Genomic DNA, 21,907 nt, shown 5'->3' on the forward strand with positions numbered 1-21,907 from the left:
TCACGTGTTCACAACATAGTTTAGACCTCAATAACTCCTGAAAAATAAACGAAACTCAAAAAAAATGTTTTCAATTTCAATTTCTACGCTGGACGAGCTTTTAAATGATACCACTCACATTTCTCTACGATGATTATATCGATCGACCGAAACTGACTGAACAAAATAAACCCATTTGAGCACATAGTTCCTGCCCCACAAGTGGCGTCGGAACAATAAAAAGAGCAGATATAATACATCCATCTGCAGCTATGTTGACGTCGTAAATAATAAGACTCATTTCTCAAGTTGAACTACAGTTGAGTGATTCCCTAAACTGATTCAATTATCAAAAATAACAATCAGCTTAATAACCAAGATATTTGTTTTGACTATAATTCAAATAATGCAACATCTGGAATTTTTTCGAATCCATAGATCTCTTGATCTAATTCATTAAAACGATGAAATTGGTTAAAGGACTGAGAACAACCGATGCAAAATTTTTCGCGAGTTTGTTAAAAAAAACAAGTTGAAATGTCTCATATCGGAAGATAGATATGAAAGATAAAGGGAAAAACTGGATCAAGTTATAAGCCACCAAGTTTAATTAATTTCTTTAAATATAGAAGCATGTCTAACATTAACATTTAGAAACTAATTGAGACAGTTTTCGTCATTGTCGTTCAAGATGCGACGTTTGACTCCAACTGTTCGAGATCTATTGAAATACTAGCACTGCATATCGCACCCCCTTTTTCTGTGAATCTCATGCTCGACCCCCACCCCATGCTCGACAATAAATCAGAGCTGTGAAAATAACTACTATTTCAGCTAAAAACTGCTCTGCTGTTACAGGTACAAGAGAAACCAGTACGTACAATAGTGATACAAAAATACAGCTCAGTGTCATATCAACTTCAATATGTATATAGATTTAGCTTAGATTTAATTTGGTTTGCCTCAAGTATCAATGCACTCACTCACACAGATGTGTGCTTCATTTCAAGTTCACTTTAACACAGAAAAAAGTTTTTTCGTTTTGTAACACGAGATAAATTTTCTTGACCTTAGCCCCATTTTCTGCGCTTTTTAACACGAGATTTCCAGCCATCAATTTTTCGGTCACCATTTTATTGGTCGCGGGCCAAAGTCCCAAACAAAATTGGCTTGTGATCGAAGTCATTCATGCGTATGTGGTATTTTTCTGCTCGAAGTTTGGGTGACCCCGGAAACTGTACAGAGCATAAACAGAAATTGCTTCGAGTGAGGCAATCTACCTTAAGTGCACATTTTTTTAAAAGAAATCGAAATTAGGCAATAAAATTGTAAATACACTACCTCTGGGGCCTCACTGAGGCAGAAGCTGTATTCATATTTATATACAAATACACACACACACACATATATATATATATATATATATATATATATATATATATATATATATATATATATATAATAATGAGTTCAACCAAACATAGTTACAAATAGCTTGGTAGTCTCCAGATTAAGGAATCAAGTTTCATCCAGATTAGGGAATCAAGTTAAAATTTCTCGAAAACTTTCCAGCCTGAAGGGTAACTTCTATTCTTAAATCTTTTCATGCTTCCACTTCCAAAACGTTTTTCACTTCTCTTCGAAACTGACATGGATTTTTGGGTGGAAAATTTTTAGAAAGACAGTTGAGACAAAGAGTTACTGAATCGGGCAACTCTGTCAAAGTAATTATCTTCAGTACGTTTCCGAAAACTTTTTCTGGCCTCAATAAAAACGTTTCACTTGAACTGGTCTCTGCACAACCAAAAGTTATTGACCAGTTGTCTGAGGCAATCATAGAAATTAAGCCCGATAAAATCTTGTTAAGCAAATATATGCAAATTTGAGCAAGTGCAAATAACTTTCTGAATTTTTATATTGCTTCATGATGATTCAATATTCAAATTAAATTCCGATATGAAAATTTAAATTGATTTTGTACTATCAAACTGATTGAACCAAGTTACGAGGTTTGAAATTAAAATATTGAATTGAAATTTCAGTTTTGGAAAATTTCGAACAACTATGTAGGTTATTTGTTTATCATCCCAGCATCATTTTCAATAACATAAAATTTTAAAATTCGTTATGTTTTGAAAAGTAATAAATCAGTGAAAATAAAGATATAAGAATAGAACAGGCCTGACGAAAAGATTAAAAATTCGCTACAAGGTGAGTAACTCGGAGGCATTTAACAGAAATCACTGTTTACCATCGCTTTTGTTTCGGAAAAACTCACTGTTTTTCAAAACTAGAGGTGGAATCTCTACAACAATCAATGGATTTTCTGCACAAAAAAGCGACAGTTTTTTTCAGAAACTCTGTTAAAAACATTGGCATGAATAGAGGCTCGAGACATGATGAAATTTTTAAAAATATCCTTATAAATTGATCATTTAAATTAATTTTGTCATATTTTTCAAAAAAAACATTGAAATTCGTAAAAAAGGGAAAAACAATATCGATTAAATTTGAAAACGTGAAATTTGTATTTAAATCTAAATGGAGACAACAAATGTTATCCGTGTTTCTGGAATTTTTCCCAGAGAGTGAAAAAAATTAACATGTTTAAGAAAAATAAAAGAATATGCAATTAGCAGCTTAACTGCGACGAAAAACGCAACAACTTCATCATGATAAGCATGTGAGACGCAATGGGTGTTTTTAAACTTTTTTCAGAAAAAAATTAGGAATTTTTCACAAAATACTTTTACAGTTTAGTAGTTTCTGCGCAAGTTAATGCAGAAAACGGCTGAGAAATCTATTTTTTCCCCAAAACAAGAGTACATACTGTAAAAATGCAGGGCAAAAAAAACTTATGAATCTATATTTTGAGAGTCTGCCTAGCTGATTGACTGTATTTAACTAGTTCTTTAAGAATTAAAATTCAGTCATTCAATGTATATTTGGATTTATTTATCTCTTTAAGAAACACCTAACAACCTCTCAAAAAAATTGCTCAATATGAAAAATGAAATTTCGAATGAACCAATGAGAGCAAAGGTCTACTGTAGCGATTCTGTAGGAATTTTTCAATAACCATTTGATAACCATTTGTTATAAGATATAGCAAGACAAACATATTTTCAATCTTTTAACCTCAGAAAGGTCCAGAATTGTATTTTTTGAAATTGTCAGAGCATTAGAATACATTATTGTCTCAGTAAAAATTGATGCAATACACGATATTTCTAAGAATATACTCTGCTCACACTCACAATTAGTAGAGTACTTTTTCAGCTATATTGACTGTATTGTCACAGATAATGCAATAAAAAGCATACAGGGTCAATAGCTTATCGACTTTCATCTCGTTTTAAATTTCTTTTTGAAAATCGAGAGCACTGATTTTCAGTTTCATATTTTTCTATTTTTTTCACATTTTTATATTTCTTTTTTTTTCATGTCTCTCATTTGGAAAAACCGAAAAGATGCAACAACATTCTCGTGACAATACAACTCAGTAAGTGCAACAAATTGAAGAAAAATTTCAGGAAAAGTTTGGCTGAAAATAGACCCTTTGCTCAATATGGACAGTCACTAAAACGAAAATTTTGGGCTTTTTCCCTTTGTAGACCTCGCTGTAAAATGTAGTTCTATACCAGCCATTCTCGACACATTTGTGTATAGTTGATGTATACTTTCTGTGACTCTGAAGAAGTTACTGAGGATATCTGGCATTCCCCGAGAACCACCTAGCGGTTAGAGATTGAAGTCAAAAAATGCAAGTAACTTTAGCAGAGTCACGTAAGCTTGCCAGATTCTAGTTCGCCAGACTTTCTTTTATGCAGCGCAAAAATTTAAAACATGGAAGGTATTTTTTTCTAGCAATATTATATATTTGAAGCACACGCTTTCCAAATCTTTGCGCTGTTTAAAAAAATATAAACCTCCAGACTCTGGCAGTTCATATATCCGTTATTTCGAACTCGCAAATAAGTGTTTCAAGTATTTGCTCACATTCTGTACTGTCACCCTTAGTCAGGCATCTAATCAGACTTGAATAGTTAATTTAAAAACGTCACAGAGAGTAGAGGTTAGGAAGCTCCCAAAAAATGTTTACTGTTTGATGTGCTCAATGGCTTTATCCCATTATAGCCCCGATGAAAAATTATAACCCTATTTCCATACCCCCTATCCCCGTACGATATCCCCCATATAACCAGAGTGCATACAATTGCATATTAAATCTTTATGTAAAAATATTTCACGTACACTTAGAGGCCACAAATAATTCACACTCACGAAGCAGGGGAAGGTGCACAAACGAAAAAATGCTTCTAATTTTTTTTGGTAAGTGGTGGGAGGGGTTATAGTCTAAAACACCACTAATTTAGAGGAGCTATATTGGAAAACAACTTACTCCATGTTGCGAATGAAATCATTTTCTTAGTATAATTCTATTTCTAGCGGACTATTCCCCCCGCGTGACTCCAGGAACGAGAGTTTGAGTGTAAGTGTTAATGCCAAGATAGTGGTGAAAGAACTGATGGAGATGTCAGTGAAAGAAGAAACACTTAAAATTCTGGCGTGGATCAGGATGTTCTGGTTCGATCCAAGGTAACAACGCCCTTCAATAAATTTCTGTAAATTTGAAATTATTTTCAATTAATGCAGTTCCAGTGGGGAATATATTTTTCCCGAAATTTGAAGAACGGGAGCACTTTAACATTTTAAAGCAAAAAATTGAAAAAGAAAATTAGCTAGACTAAAGGGATTTTTGATTGTCACGAGTAATTCTTCACAGTTTTAAGCCTAATAATTAGCCATTTAAATTAATTGACCAAAAAATTTAACGAAGAAGATTGGTTATTTTGTTTTCTTTTCTTAATGAACAAAAATTGTTAACAAAAATTCTCGCCTTTCCTGTCTTCCGTTTTTCATGTTTCCTGCTTATTAAAAACTTGAACGTTTGAGCTAAAGTTTTTCCGTATTGAAAAGAGTTTGGAACAATGAAGACTTCAGGGAGCTTAGAGCTCTCAAAACAACAAAAATCAACTTTGAAAATCTAAAAACTTAAGGCAGAAAAATGTTTCCTCATAAATTCTGCAGCCAATTTTGAGGAAAACTGTAGTTATTTCCTGAAAAATAATCAGTGATTTCAAAAACCGTGGAAATAAAAAAGTGCAAATGTCATAAATTGGAAAAAAAATCAACAAAAGCGATAACTTTTATTCCATATGTAAAGATGGAATAAAAGTCTTCTGTTTTCTTCTGTTTTCTTTACATTCTTGAACAAATTGAAAAGATTTACCAAATTTCACTGCTGAAAAGTAACACCAAAAGATTGAGAGTTAAGGAGTTCAGGGATTGCAAGGCTCAAAAATATAATGCAAACCTTCATAATTTGTTTTTGATAATTAGAAGAAAACTTTTTTGACTATTGTTTCTTCTGAAATTGCGTTTCAATCAAATGGTGTCCTCTGTGTAAACATCAATATCAATTGAATAACTAAAAGTTTCATTGGTCACGAAACTTCACAAATAATTCAAAAGCTTTCTCAAAAAGTGAAAAAAACACTAAACTATTATCTATTATCAAAATTTTGTTATTCTATAAAATTTCCAAAGATTGGAAGTGCAAAAATGTAAATGCTTCTAAAAAATCTAATGTTCCGGGGTACAATTAAATAAAGGTTTCTCAGACTAAAAGAAACAGTCCTCTACATATTAGAAACAAATAGTCTACAAAAAATCTGTCAGAGCTCCCTAAAAAAGTTTGAAAATTTTTTTGCTGCAAAATAAAATCACAACAACCATAATCGTGTTTTTAAATCTAGCAAGTAACCAATCTACAGAATTTTAAAAAACTTTTTTTGGCTATTATGCTCAGGAAACATCAAAAAACTCCAAAAGTCTACTTCAAAGTATCAAAATTTCGATCAAATAAACAAGTGCCTCCAAAAGACCACTTCTTTTTCTTAAAAAGCAAAAAAAAGCTCAAATGAACAGTGATGAAACCTTGAGTAAAGAGTAAAGACAATTAGCCAAAAGGGAAATTTTTAAAATTTGTTTTGTGGTGTCAGGGTTTGTAAACTACAATATAGTTGTAATTAATTGATACATAATAAAATTGTTAGCACATCTGAAGCTAAAAAATGACCCCGTACTGAACTCAAAGTGCCAGTCAGAAATTGACAATCGTAAAGGCAAGCCCCATTTACAATATTTTAAATTTCGCCATCAAATGATTCAAATTTTGATTTCCGGACGTGCTCAAATTTTTCTCAGAAAGTAAACCTGACGTAAGTTTTGCCAGTTTAGAAAACTGGTATGCATTTTCCATAGTCTGTTCAGTAATCCTTTTAAACTCTCCCAGTATGCAGAATTGGACATTGAGTTTTTTTTGCGAGAACAAAACCTTTTCTGCCTCTGCAAAATGCAGAAAAATTAGCCTGACGTCATAATTGCTCTTTTTTCGTTGTTATCTTCAATAGTAATAAAAATTTCACCTTATGATTTTTTGCAATTTGTTTGTAAAAAAAACCGGTCAATTTTCAATTCTTAGAATACAGTGGGATCCGGCGGAATATGGTGGAATAAAGGAAGTGAGGCGGATGGCGGTGGACATGTGGGTGCCCGACATGATGATCACCAACAGTTTAGAGAACTTCGAGGTCAACAGACAAGATGCCACATTCCCATGTATTGTGGGACACAATGGTACACTGTTTGAAATACTTTCAGCGATATTGTAACACTGAACAGTGTATACTCAGTATGAAATTGACTGATCAGAGAATATGCAGGGAAGAATGAGACTGAAATCAGTCAGAGTCAATCTGATCAGACTGTATTATGCAGTGGCACTGAGTTTGATAGCTGATCTTTCAAATAAAACAGTTCTCAATCATTGATCCATAATTATTTTCTAACCTCATTTTTTATCAAAATTTTTTGAACGGTTTACCTTTTTCATTGGAATTATTTTTGTCCAATTTCTGCCGTTTCTGTGACTGTCATTCGTGCTATTTTTGAAATTATCTTTTTATAATCTACTTATCCATATAAAATAAATGCTTAATATTTCGGCGAATGATTCTCGACGCATGAAAAGACTTAGCTGGACTAAAACTGTTATGCTATGTCGTGTATATTGCGAGTATTGACTCACTATATATATGGTCAATTGGTCAATGTGTATATGTAAGTATCTGCCCCCCCCCCCCCCACTAGACTTTTGAAGTCTTTTTATGAGTCAGCATCCTACACCTGGATAATTATAGTGGGAACTATAAACCAACATGTTTAATATTTGTCAGGTCTAGTATACTGGAGTGTGCCAATGATACTTCATACAAAATGCCAGGCAGATGTGACTTACTTCCCCTTCGATCAACAGAACTGCAAGATCAAACTCAACTCATGGACATACCACGAAGCACTCATGAGACTAGAGAAATCTGATTTCAACACAGGTGAGCTTAAAACCAATAACTGTATATTAAACAGTTTAATCAAGATTTTTCGGAAGCCATTCATTGTATGAGATCTATTTTGTTCTCCACTCCCACCCGAGATTAATAGGCATACAATTTTTCACCCCTAACTTACCCTTAAGCTACTATACTTTTCCTTAACTATTAGGATGAGTTTACACTAACTCACCTTAACATCTTAGCTTTATTAAGATCCATTTGGTTAGGTTATTAGAAATAGCTGAACATTTTGAGCAAGAGTAAAACGTCGTCAAGCACTTTTATTTTTGAGGCTATGAAATCGTAAATGTCATTTAAAAAAACTTTGTTTTTTTTTCACCATAATCAAACGTAACTTTTGTTATACAGTAAAGCTTTATTTCCTTTTAAGGAATGGAGAGTCGTGTCGGCAACATCGAATGGGTAATCGATGACGTAACAAGCGAGAAAGACTACGAGAGTGATATTTACAACCACCCTTTGTACCCAAAAGAACGAATCCGGTACCCTTACATCGAATACTCCATCCAGCTGAAACGAAAACCCGATTTCTACGTTAACAGTCTCGTTATTCCTTCACTGCTTCTAAGCTGGCTGGGTTCAGTCATTTTCTTGCTTCCCAGCGAATGTGGGGAAAAGTTAGGGTTTTCCATCACCCTTTTCCTATCCTTGTATGTCAATCAAGTTATTGTTGCTGAATTTTTACCTCCGTCGGCTGATAGTTTTCCCTTAATTGCTCGATTTTATACAGTTATAAGTGTTATGCTTGGATGCTCAATTATTCTAACAGCAACTACACTAATGCTCCATTTTAGAATAACGCACGAAATGGTCGACGAAAATTCAATGCTTATTAAATTTTTCCTGTTTTGTGAAAAACTTGGAAAAAGCTCATTCGTCGACCTGATAAGCAACTTTCTCGGATGCATGTCGAAAATTGTTTGTTGTGTCGGATCTTGCTGCAGCTCGGCAAAAAGTGACCAAAAAGTTGTTAAACCGAAAATGTCTCGAAAATGTACAAATAATGCTCAAATTAACATAATTAATCTAAACTGCGGAACTTCGGCCAGCGAAGCATCAGTGCTAGACTTTCAAAATACAATGGCGATTACTGACAGTAAAGGCGGCTTCTATGTCTCCAAAAGTGACGGAAACGGAAACGCTGTAATTTGTGAAGAAAAGAACAAGTTTCAACCTTCAGCCGAAACTTCAAAACCGCCTCAAAATTCGTCTCCAATAGACAAAACAGTAACAAAACGCGTGATTGCTGATTGTTCTCCTATGCTTGAGGATTATTTGAAAGATATTGTTGCGAAATTGGCGATTGTGGCGAAAGATGACGCGGCTGATATTGCATTGAAACGGTGGCGATTGATCGCGGCGGGTTTTGACAAAATTTTCTACCTCTTCTATACGTTTACCCTTTCTACTGTCACTGTTTACTTTGCATTCCTCGCATGGGAGGCTAAGAGCTACCACGCCCAAGGTGCACCTGTAGAATAATCTCAAATTTGTATCAATTATTATAGAAACTTGGTTTTAATTTGGGAAAACGATCAATTAATCGGTTCTGGTTCCAGCCCAGCCTCGGGTCGTTTATACTCCCCCATTAATTATGTTTTATATGCAATTTTAGTAAGCAAAAACCAGCACATACTAATGGGGAGGATGGTCAAAGAGTTATGCTGACTAAGGTGTAGACTGGGGGTGAGGGGAAGTAGAATACCCCGCTCAAACAAACACCCCAGTTTCAGTTGTTTTCTACGAGAAAGAGCGAGATTTGAAACTAATTTTCGCAGAAAATGGAAATTTTGTCTAATCAAATCCCCCCCCCCCTGCCTAATTGTCCAACTTAAGATTATACATTACGGCCATATACTTTTTAAAACCATAAAAATTTCAATGATCTCATGGGTTGATCTGATCTTTAACACGATAGAAAAATATTATCAGCGCAACATTAAACTTCTTCCAGCTATAAGGCAAAAGCAAAAAATCGAGATTACCGCACTCGAAGAAAGGAAACAGAATTCATGTTTCACGTCGAGAAATTTCATTAAAAATCATCCCAAATATGAGCCATTTTAAGCTACCCAAAAGTTATGATTTGCCCGATTTAAATGATATAATTTTGCAGTAAATTTTGTTTGATTCGTTTTATTGAGTCTATTTTTTGTAAACTGCAACATTTGACAATAGTTTATGCGCGCATCAGTTCTTAACAAGGTGGAAGGAAGTTCAAATTGAAACACATTTAATTTAGCTTGTCTTTCAAACAAAGAAATGCGAATTATGTACAATAGACAAGCTTGTCAAGCTTACCTAGGTAACATTCCACGCCCAGCTTCGTTACAGAATGTCATATGATCAGAACATCCAACATCACAATGACCTCGAATCACAATGACTCAGAACAGAATGAACTCTATTCAGGCTGTCGCAAACCATAATGACAACTGATCCGAGTGTCACAGATCAAAATGGTCTCTGATCAGACCGTCCGAGAAAATAAAGAACTCCTAAGTGATATCACAAAAAAGAACTCTGATCACACCATTCCAAAGCAAAATGATCTCCAATTTAAATAAAATCTTACCCGAAATTAATTTGATCAGACCACCCCAGATGAAAAAAGACATCTGGTTGAACCATTCCAGATCAGGAAAGACTTATCAGATCGTTCTTTATTTGAAACTGAATGTTACATTTTCGTCAACGATCAAAGTGCAATCTATAATCTTAGCCAAAGTTGACAGTTCACATCTGCCTAATAGAGTCTACTTTGGAAATACATAGATTCTTTTCTGCCGTCACGAAATTTGGTACGGCTTTAGCTATTTATAACTTCTCGTTTTGGCCTGAGATATTCAGATATCGGCGCTGAGTAAAAAAAATCATGACAATGGTTATTTTTTCTTCAATTGGTTTGTCTTGAAATTAACAGGTTCGCTAGGTTGAATTAATTGACATAGAACTAGACTTTCCAGATTTTATTCTCGCTTTTTTTTTTTAAAAAAAATAATTTTCAATTGCTCTCCAGTGAAGTTTGAAGCAATTATTGTAAACGTGTTGATATTTGAGATCTATTCTGTTCCCCCCCTAGCTTAGTGGGAATACATGTTTTATAACCCCCAGGCGCACGTGCATTATTTTTTAAAAAGTAACGTGCTATCTAACAACGTATAATTTGTAACTGGAGGCGTAAAAAAACACTTGGAGGGGGACAGAATAGATCCAATTTTTACTAGACATTTTTTGCTAGTTTGTTCTAGAACATTGTTTGACTTCTCAAGTGACTTTTTGGGCTCTTGTTTTCCTTTGTTGAGTGATCTCGGTTGCTCTGACTCTGAAGCAAAATTTGTTGATAAATGAAAAGCGATTCTAGCATAGGAAGTAACAAGGGCCGGATAGCCGATTTGTGAATTCTTTTGTTTGGGGCTCCTGATATGGAGAGTTTGGATCCAACCCTGGGTGGATTGTTTTGCACCCATAAAAACCAATTGTTGTACAGGCAATGATCTTTCTTACGCAAAATTTTTGTTTGACCATTTTGGCGCTTTTGTTCAAGAGATTTCTTTGCTTTCAAGTGACATTTTCACGCTTGGATAATGTTTGTTTGCGTAATCTCAGTTGCTCTCATTCAGATATTATGTCTGTTGCTAAAACAAAAGCAAGTGTGAGCAATGAAATGGTACAGCCGCTATAGATTTTATAAAAATTATCTTGAGCTACACTCCCTCTAAATTGAATCCCCGCCTATCGTTCGAGAGCAATTCATCCGACGTTAATCGGTGTATGTTTTACAGTTCTTATTGTATCTCAAAATCTTGAAGATTGAATGATGTCTAACGAGCTGTTGGAGGCCTGAAAAGCAAACACGTTTTCGGGCGCCAGTGTTTTTGTAAACAACTTCTGAAAACATTAAGTGCAATTTAAAAACTACATGATTATGTAGTTCTAAATAATTTTAACTACCTATCTTATTCTGTTAATCAGTAAATAACAGAATCTTAATGCTTATTTGTTAACAATTATTTTCAATGTGGTTCGTTTATTGGACTAATTTTCTGTTATCAAAGGTAACTTTCACAAAACAAAATTATAAACTTTAAGTTTGCCCCTTGTTCTCAAAATCTTTTGCTCTTTTTTTAAGGAATAATTTTTACTGAAAATACTTGCTACTAAACTACAAAAGGCATTTTTCTCAAAAAAACTATGACTATTGTTTAAACTTTGGTGATTTTCTTCTAATGATCTTTTAGCAGCGCCCTTGAGACATACTGCGTGCAGGTATTTGGCGGAACTTCCAGAAGTTGTTTTTATAAGAGTATATAAGTGCTTTAAATGGTCTATTGTAATAGGAAGTATAGGTAAGGTTGTTGAAAGAATGTGCAACAGTAAATGTTGTAACTGTCCGTGGTGGAGCTGAGAAAGAGGGCCCAAGGCGCAGAACCGATTGAGAAAATTTCTAAAAACAGGGGCTAACATTTAAATTTGATTGACCTGTTCATGTGGTTCAATATACGTTTAAATCAAATGTGAAAAAATGTCAAAAAATGGTTTTCGTTGCCTGAGTATCAGTGTTCCGCTGTTGGGTTGGGTTGCTCTCGACCCGGCCCTTCCTTGCATGTAACCAACTCTCTGAGGGGAGGAAAAGTTGCGACCACGAAGAGAGTCATTATGTTCTTAACAATGCCTCCCTCAAAACATTGATTTTAAACTAATGAGTTTATGACCGACCTGTCTGATCTCGGAAAACAATTCTGTTTTCACGCTCCTTCGTTTCTACTGACGTCCTCATTAGGCACGGTCTGTTTTAGGGTCTTTATGTGACTACTGCAAGTGTCTGTTGCACAGGCCTGTTGCAGGGGTCTCTCATACGGGTGATTTCTTTTTTTATGCACTTTTGTGATTTATAATAATTCTGCTTTCTTTCTCAACAATTATTTTGCTGAACTAGTTCAAGAGTTCGGATTGCAGCTCCTTACTTGTCCTTAACACGCACAACTATTATATGATTGTCGTCAGTGTAGTTGAATAATTCATTCGGCTCATCAGTAACGTCTTTGACTTCTATCTAGCAAGCTAATGCAGTCCTGAACATGCAATAAAAACATTATTGGTTTTGAAAAGGCGCTGAAATTCACATATTGTCTCATTAAGTATCAATAGGTTGGCCATAGTTTTAGCACAAAATTTCCCAAGAGGCAGAAAATTAAGCTTCAATAAGCTTCAATCAGGGTGTCTGACAACAGAATGATCTCTAATAGGAACATCTGATCTCAGAACAGATTGACCTCCGATCAGAAAAATCGTAACATAATGACCTCTTATCAGAATGCATGACTTGAGACGGGAATAACCTGATCAGAATGTCTCAGTGATTAAACTCTGATCAGAAAGTCTCAGTACAGAGATTGAGCTCTAGCCCTAAAAAAGAACAGATTGACCGTTGATCAGTGTCTCATCTCCGAAGAGTTAGATTTCTGATCACAGCGTCCAGTCAAGAACAGATTGTCAGAACAGATTGACCTCTGCTCAAAATGCATCACAACAGAATAATCTCAATGTCTGATCTCAAAAAAGTTGATCTGTGATGAGTTTGTCTCATCTCAGAAAAGATTGACCTCTGATCCGAATGTCTCAGAGCTGATTGATCTCAAATAAGAATGCATCACAACAGATTGATCTCTAATTAGTGCTTCATCTCAGGCCCAAATGATTTCTCATGAGACGAGAGGGGTCGGAACAAATATATTTTTCATCGGTCAAATGTTTTGACACCAGCCACTGTGATAAGAGATCATTTTGTTCTGAGATCACTCATTGTGATTTTTAGATATTTCTATTACAAATTTACAAAAATATTCTGGCAGAGAAAATAAAACAAAATGCACAAAGTTGAAATATTTAAAAACATAAACTGAATAACGCTGGACAAATTGCTCTCGAGCAACAGGCGGAGCAATTATTTCCGGGGCTGCAACCCGCGACCTCCAGGTTTCTCGACAGAAGCATTAAGCACTCGTCTATCAGGCCTTTGTGATTTCCAACCCCGAAATTACTTTTATTTTAGCTGGAAGCTTCAGATCAGAGTGAGAGCAATCGAGATCACTGAAAAACGGCAAAGACCAGTGTGAAAAATTCAATTTAGAAGTCAAAGAAAAACTCTATAACAAAAGCGCAAAAACGCTCAAGGGAACATTTTGCATGAAAAGACAGGTCTACAATAATTGCTTCAAATTTCTTTCGAGAGCAATCAAAACCATCCAACCGTTGACCTGCTTTCACGCTCAAACTCGGAAATTGTTAAATGGCGACCTTAAGACACATTTGAAATTAAAATAATCGCCATCTGATAAATGGAATCCAGTTCGAGAAAAACCTCGTAGAAGAACGTAAACTCTTGAATGTTTCAAAATAACTCTCATTAAAGCAAAAATAAATTATCAAAAGATACGACCAATTTTACTGAACACCGCAATGACCATTCAACGAAAACAGAAAAAAGGCTTCAAATTGTTTCAAAATCAGATCATTCATAACTTATAATTCCTTTTCTTGTCGGCAAAGTCAACATATTTTCGATAGAATTGCTGACCGAAACTATAGACAAGAACAGTAACGGAACAATTCAATGACCTACATAATACTTTAAAACACTGAAAGTCGATAAAAGATCTTTTAAAACAGCATCATTTAAATTATGTTATTGCATTCAATCTTATGGTTAGCATTCCAGTGGTGAGGAGCACGCTTGAATGTAAAAAGAAAATTTTTTATTCCGTTGAGTTAGAAAGTAGTCAAACATAACCAACTAACGTCGGACAAATTGCTCTCAAACAACCGGCGAGAAGTTGAGAGCAATCCGTCCGGTAGCATCCAGCTGGGGCTTATGGACGCATTAGGTGGGTGTGAGTAGAGTGAGGGAGGAAGGGGGGGTCAAGTGATGAGGATAGTGGTGTGGGGAAAGCTGGACGAGAGGTGGGTCCAAATCGTCCGGTCGGAGGAGCGTGGACGGGGGTTAAAGACTTGGTTGACAGAGGGTATTCAAAATTTTAAGACTAAGAACAGAGGAAGAAAACTCAAATGGGTCGGTCAAAAAATTTGTTAAATAAAAAAACGCGAAAAAAACCACAGGACTAATATAATTGCTAAACGTCGTTTGAGAAAGTCTCAAAATTATATTACTACAAAATTTGCACCACTAAAAATCTAGTTAATATCCTGATAACCATATTTCTTCAAGCTAAACATACCCATCAACCCATGGGAAGAGCAAGGGGATTGAGTGAGTAGGAGAGAAGGGTTTGACTGAGGGGTCACTTTTAAGATCTGGAACCCCCTTCACGCCGTGAAATTCTAGTCTCAAAACAGTTTGTTGAACCGCATATTTAGAGACTAGTATGACTTAAGGCTCCAGAAGAGCTCAACCACTCAATGACCAGCCGCTTTACTTCTCTATCCCGTGTTTAGGAGAAATCAAACGAGTCTGAGAAAAAATTGGTCAAACGAAAAACCTCTTAAAAAAGACCACAATACTAATATGATTGCTACAAATTTCGTTTGAGATCAATATCGCTTAATTTACGGAATGTCATGGAATTTACTACTTTTGAGTTAAAATGGGAATTAGATTAAAGACAGACCAAAAGAATAGTTTTCTCATTGAAGGCTGAGAAAGTTATATTTTGATTAAGAATCTGTATAAGTTATTGCTGCCTCTATTAGCTGCTCTAAAATAAACTTCATTTAGAGTGACACACATTCAGTTGACCTTATCTCTTTGAATAAAAATAAATGTATGTCGCTTTCAAAGTTAGGAAGTCAATTTTGAGAGCGAGGTAAGTCACGTGTGACCAAAAATTTAAAAACGCGAAGAAACAAAACATAGCAGGACAAGTCCTGACGTATAATTCAAAGAATTATATTTGACTAACCAGAAAACTAGACCTAGAACGGACTGTGAATGAATTGGGAAAACCATTTTAAAAAAAGGGATCAAAAAAATTGAAAAAAAAACAGTAAAAATCAAAGTGAAAAATCAATGTGAACAAAAACCACTAGCGAGAAAGGGAATTTTTGTTCAAACGCCGTTTTCTCACTCTACTTTAAATTTAGAGCGAAAAAACTTCACACCGCAAAACCACTCACTTTTTCGCTCCACTTCCTGTTTCGGCGTGACCAAAATCACTACTCCAGTTTGACTTCAAAAATCATGAAAATGTGTGAACAGATCTTTAAAAAAGACAGCGCCCCAATACAATTCAAATTCTTTGAATTGTAAAAAAAACCAAGAGAAGGCCAATAATAGCCCCAGCTATCGCTGTGCGGCTATTAAACAAAAAAGCGAATTCAAAAACCTGTTAACTAGCTACTATTAATTTTTTTCAATCACAAAATTCTGTTTTCCACTACAAAGGACATTGCAACAATTTACAAAAATTTCACCCTAAATTGTTCGGCGTCCAAAATTGAAGTCCCAAAAGGCAGTTTGAAAATGAAAGCATTTCGCTACAATTTCTCGCAACTTTTGTAGGGATAAGGTATAGAGGAAAAAAATCAGCAATTAAACTTATGCAACAGCTCCTCATATGGTCAAAACTAGTCAGAACTTTAGAATTTGGCCTAGAGTAAACTTGTACCGCCAATAGTAAAACGAAACAAATGCTAATGCAACACGATAAAAAAAGCCGTCAATTATTGAGTGAGGTAAGTCACTTGTGATCAAAATCTAATCACGCTAAAAACTTTTGCTAAAGAGTGAGAAATGATGTCACGCGCGCAAACACCGTTAGTGAGAGGAAGAAGTCATTCAGAAAAATTGACTTTTACTTTGCTGTGTGAACAAATGTAAAGCAAAAAAAAGACGACGAAACAAAAAACATAGCAGGACAAGTCCTGACGTACAATTCAAAAAATTTTCATTGACTAAACAAAAAACTAGACATGGAACGGACTATGAATGGATTGGGAAAACCATTTAGAAAGTCCGATCTAAAAATCGAAAAAGCAGTAAAAATTGAAGTGAACTTGCCGCATGTGAACAAAAAACCACTAGCGAGAAAGCGAATTTTTGTTCAAACCCCGTTTTCTCACTCTACTTTAAATTTAGAGCGAAAAAATTTCACGCCGCAAAACCACTCGCTTTTTCGCTCCACTTCCTGTTCCGGCGTGACCAAAATCACTACTCCAGTTTGACTTCAAAAATCATGAAAATGTGTGAACAGATCTTTAAAAAAAGACAGCGCCCCAATACAAATCAAATTCTTTGAATTGTAAACAATTCGCTCAACTAAGAGCGCAAAACGACGTCACGCACGGACTTCAGTTGAAATTGCATGAGCAAAAAGCAGATTTGAAGTGGTTGTGACGTCATATTGTCTTAACAAAAATCTTGAAATAAAAACATAGCCGGAAGAATTCCGGAAGCGACTCGAAGCGTAAAAACTTGACAAAAACCCTAATTGCAGCTGAAACCATTAACTTTTTTAATAAACCATAAACTCATTACCCCCCCCCCCCCCCCAGGTCTGATCTAAAAATTGGTGAAATTTAAACCACTGTCACCAAGTGAAACAAAATGCCGCAAAAATATTTATTATTGAAAACGTTTGGTAAGGATAAGTGCAAAATAATTAGGATAGTCAAAACACTGATAGTCTCAAAAAGCTGACAGGGCTATCAATTGCCTTCCAATAATTCATGATTCTAATCTCAAAAAGATCGCTAAAGCAAACGGCAGATAATAATAACTTAGAAACTAAATTAAATTTTCCAAAAAATAATGCTCAAAGTTAAGAATCAGAAAACTACTACAGTTAGATTTCTCATCACTGCAATTAAGACAAAAACAACATATACTTTTGTTTCTTGTATATATGCTAGACAACATGATTTCAAATTAATTCAAAAATTAAAATAATCATAGAAAAGCAACAGAGTAATAAATAAAGGCAAAAAAAATGTTTAAGAACAATACCAAGGTCGGAAAAAATACAATAAAAAGTAATAAGTAGAAATTGTGGAAAATGCTTTCTAGTAAAATTTTTATACTGCCTTATGTTGAATGAAATCAATTGCCACCCAAAGAAATGACGAAAATCTAAGAAAAAGCCGAAATCATTCAATTTGTTAATAGCTGAAAAAATCAATATAACCAGTATAATTGTAGGTGCCAGGACAGAGCTAGAATGATACAAGCTGGAATGTGAGCAATTTGGACAGAATGTAAGGAACACCGTAACAAAGACTAATTCTTGATTTTTGAAAGTTCAAATCAAAGTTTGAAGATTTTGAAAGTTTAAAAATCAAATTTAAAAAAACAAGAAAAACTAACACCATTTCATTTTTCAGCATTCGAGACATAGAAACGACAACGATTTATCCGAGACAAAAATCCATTCTGCAGAACAGATCAAAAAAGAAAAGGCAGAAATCAAACATACAAAACATTGAAACATTTTGCAAAGGTCAAAAAATTTTTAGGACAGCATTTAAAAAAAAAAGTTAACTGTTTTTCAAAAACTTAACGCTGAAAAATTATTGACGTTTTTATTGAAACAGAATTAAAGCCCCTCATGTTGCACAAAAAGAATATTTCTAGTAATTAAAAACCAAAATACAGACAAAAAAAACTGAGAAAAATAAGAAAAAAACTACCAAAATCGGATTAGCATATGTACAATTTTATAAAACAAAATTATATAGAGGTAAAAAGAGGCATTGAGTATATGAATTGTCAACGGGAAGTTGTCATATTGATTTTTGACAAAAAGACGGCTAAAAGATCCCAAAATGAAAAAATTAATAGGAAAAAAGCCAAAAATTAATTAAAAAATCAAGAATTTTATGCCAATTTTGAACTTGAAACGCGTTTTCAGGCTCTGCAAAACACTATGCTATTAATTTCCAAGGTTTACATTTCAATATAGCATCGAATAAAAATCATTTCTACAAAAAACCAAATTACAAGCAAAAAATTGGGCCACTTAGACAAAAAAAACGGCTAATAACGGTTATCTATATGTGCCATTCAGTCAAAAACTACTTTGCAAAGTCAAAAAGTCGTTCACTAAACGCAGCGCATGATCAAAAAACTTCTCTCGCTCTGAAAAAATTAGTTCACACGGCAATTTCTCTCACTTTCGCTTTTAGGTCAAAACAGCTTCTGAACGAATAGTACTTCCGGTAAAAAAAAAAACCTTAAGAAAACCAATACTCCTCTTCGAGTGGTAAAAACCAAGAGAAGGCCAATAATAGCCCCAGCTATCGCTGTGCGGCTATTAAACATTAAGTATTCTAGGATTTAATAAGGCACCGCAATAGGTCATTTCCACAATCGGTCTCGTTGTCTTCCAATTTTATCTTTTGTCTGTTCCCATTGGAACTTTTCAAGGTTTATTCGAATTGCGTTCAGATTTTCGCTCAAAATGCTTTATAATCGCAATCATTTTCATGTTCGGTTATCTAAATGGATAACAATTTAAGTAACATAGCTGGCAGATTGCCAGAAAATAGCCGCAATATAGATTCGAAGATCGGCAGTCTAAAAAAACTGTAAAAAAGACAGACCAAAAAAAATTCGTCTTTTCATTGAGGGCTGATCTGTTGTATTTTGATTTAAAATCTGTATAAGTTATTGCTGCCTCTATCAGCTGATCTAAAATAACCTTCATTTAGAGTGACACACACCCATTTGACCTTATCTCTTTGAATTAAAGTAAATAAAAGTCAATTTCAAAGTGAGGAAGTCATTTTTGAGAGTGAGGTAAGTCAAGTGTGACCAAAAATTTAATCACGCGCATGAACAAAAAAACTCGCTCCACTAAGAGCGAAAAATGACGTCACACATGCAATTCAGTTGAAATTGCATGAAAGAAAGAACAAAAAGTGGCTGTGACGTCATATGGTCGTAACAAAAGTCATGACGACGAAATAAAAAAACATAGCAGGACAAGTCCTGAATTACAATTCAAAGAATTGAATGAAAAACTCAGACGTACTCTACGTTACCAGCAGATCAATTGAACAATGCAAGCCAGAACACAAAAATCATCGAAGAATTGAGAAACGAAAAGAATCAAAACTAAACAAAAACAATCATTGCTAAAACTCTCGAAGCTTTTAAACCTAAGGCAAAACTTTTTCCCTTTAAAAACACCTATTACAAAAATATGTTCAAAACCAATTTTTGTTTCTGAGATCGGTCCAGTATTATATCTGCAAGACCTGAAAAATAATCATTGGCCCTTGAAGATCGATTAACTCGAAAATGACCAAAAAACTTTTAAAAAAAGAAATCAATTGCAAATTATAAGGAAATTTAATGAAATGTTGCTGCAGATCGTGATATAAATATCTTCAGAATCAATTCTGTGTCTCTAGATGCTATCCAGTAACCCAATTGCAAGCCTTAAAAAACTCATTGGCTCATAGATCGATAGGCAATAACTTCTAGAAAAAAAACTTCAAATCGCAAAAAATAGAAAATCGTTCTACTAAAAAGTTGAAAGCTATTCAATTGCCCCCTAGCAACTATTAATAGCATACTGTTAAACCCTGGATGCGGTTACCTGGCTACTGAGGCAAGAAAAAAAATGAAAAACAAATAGTTTAAAAAAATTGCAAATTCTATCAAAAAATTCCTAAAAGTCGAAAGGTTAAATTGTTGAAAACAAATCCATTGAAACTAAAAACCATGCAGTAACTTTTCATCAGAACTTGGAATAGGTTTTTTTGCACTTGAGAATGGACGAATATCAAAAACTGACAGAAACTTTAGGAAACATTAAAAAATTGAAGATCTTATCAAAAAAATGCTAAAATTCGAGACATTAAAAAGATAAAAAGCATTCCATTGTTACTAGAAACTATTCAGTGCCTTACTAACAAACCTCAAAGGAGATTGCTTGGTCCCTGAAACTGGAAAAACTGAAAAAAATATGAAAATTTTCAAAAAAACTGAAAAAAATGCAAATTTGTTCAAAAAAATTGATAAAATTTGTGATATTCAAAAGTTGAAACCTATCCCATGGCAAGTAAAAATTTTTCAATAACATATTATCCAACCCCTGATGAGGTTTTCTTTCCCCTGGGACACAAACAACTTGAATGATGACAATAAATATGTCAAAAAACAAGAAAAATTTGCAACTTTTTCAAAAAATGCTAAAATTCATTATGTCAAAAAGTTGAAAACCGTTCCATTACCACTAGAAACTGTGCGGTAAACTATCATCAAACCCTTTATCAAAGCCTAGATGAGTTTTCATGACACCAAGCGCTAAAAAACTCAAAAAATGACAAAAATTTTCAAAAAGCCTGAAAAAAATTGCAAAAATTAGTATTATTTTGTGTGTTTGTGTTTGTAGTACCACGACATATAGCTCATAAAATGGTCATAACAAGCAATTTTGTCTCGCAAAAGGCCTTCATCAGCTTTTAATAACTTCAACCTAAGACTAATCAAACAAAAAATCTCAAAAAAATTACAAAAAACATGAAAATTTGCACCATTTTGAGCCGAAAAACTCCTCTAAAAATGACCTTTTGACCTTAAATTAAGGCCATCCCAGCAGCTGCATCACTATACGCACTTGAAGGACTACTAAAGCCCACTTTGGGCCTCTAATGAAACTTAATGCCCGCTGGGCTTTACCTGTTTATCCCGTTTTGAAAGATCAAAGTCATTGAAAACAATGTGTGAACACATCTTAAAAAAAAAAAAAACACAGCGCACCAATACAATTCAAATTCTTTGAATTGTAAAAAACCAAGAGAAGGCCAATAATAGCCCCAGCTATCGCTGTGCGGCTATTAAAAAGAGTACCAATGATTAGGACAATTTACCCCGGGGCGTCTATTTGTTTACAGGTACTGCCAAATCCAAGCCTATTAGTGCTAATTAATTTCATTGTGCTAGGAACGATCAATTTCGTGACAAACTTGCTGGCAAGAAGCTCAGCGAAGGAAAACTCTCTTGAAGCACTCTTGAGCTATTTTCGCTATGGTACACAATCTAAATCCGACCGAAATTCTCTTCAACGACGAGCATTTAGATTTAAGCATCACGCAATTCAGCACGCAATTCTTTGCAGGCTCATGTAAGGGTTTTTATAAGTTAGCAAACTCTTGGTCCTCAAATTTTCTCTCGCGCAACCAATGAGTTACAATCAGATCAAATAATCATTTGATTGTGTATTTCTTTCATGACATCAAATTTCGAATTCAGAACTTGATCCCCCCGTTGGGCCAGATCGTAACTTGCTATGGCCCTCAAAATGGCCCCATTCATTGGGCGAAGTTCAGTCAACTTGCAACTCCTCTCGTAATGGTCGAGTTTAATTTCGAAAACGTTGAAGCTCATGTGGCCCTAAAAAATAAGACCTTTATCATTAGTTCTACCTGTATTAGCTGAGCCTTTCGGTGCATCTATATTAATGGCTGCGATATATTCACTATCAAAAAGA

At 34.6% G+C, this 21,907-nt stretch overlaps 1 protein-coding gene across 1 annotated transcript; it reads left to right on the forward strand.

Annotated features, from left to right (window-relative positions):
- The first annotated feature begins 3,449 nt into the window (after positions 1-3,449).
- On the forward strand, positions 3,450-10,042 carry LOC142352871 (neuronal acetylcholine receptor subunit beta-3-like). Its single transcript, XM_075405026.1, has 5 exons — positions 3,450-3,481; positions 4,429-4,578; positions 6,527-6,681; positions 7,281-7,436; positions 7,828-10,042. Exons 1-5 carry the CDS (start codon positions 3,450-3,452, stop codon positions 8,937-8,939), a joined length of 1,605 nt encoding a protein of 534 aa, XP_075261141.1. The 3' UTR covers positions 8,940-10,042.
- Positions 10,043-21,907: the final 11,865 nt, after the last annotated feature.

Source organism: Convolutriloba macropyga, chromosome 14, assembly GCF_964194025.1.
Source record: "Convolutriloba macropyga chromosome 14, txConMacr16.3, whole genome shotgun sequence".
Classification (NCBI taxonomy): Eukaryota; Metazoa; Xenacoelomorpha; order Acoela; family Convolutidae; genus Convolutriloba; species Convolutriloba macropyga.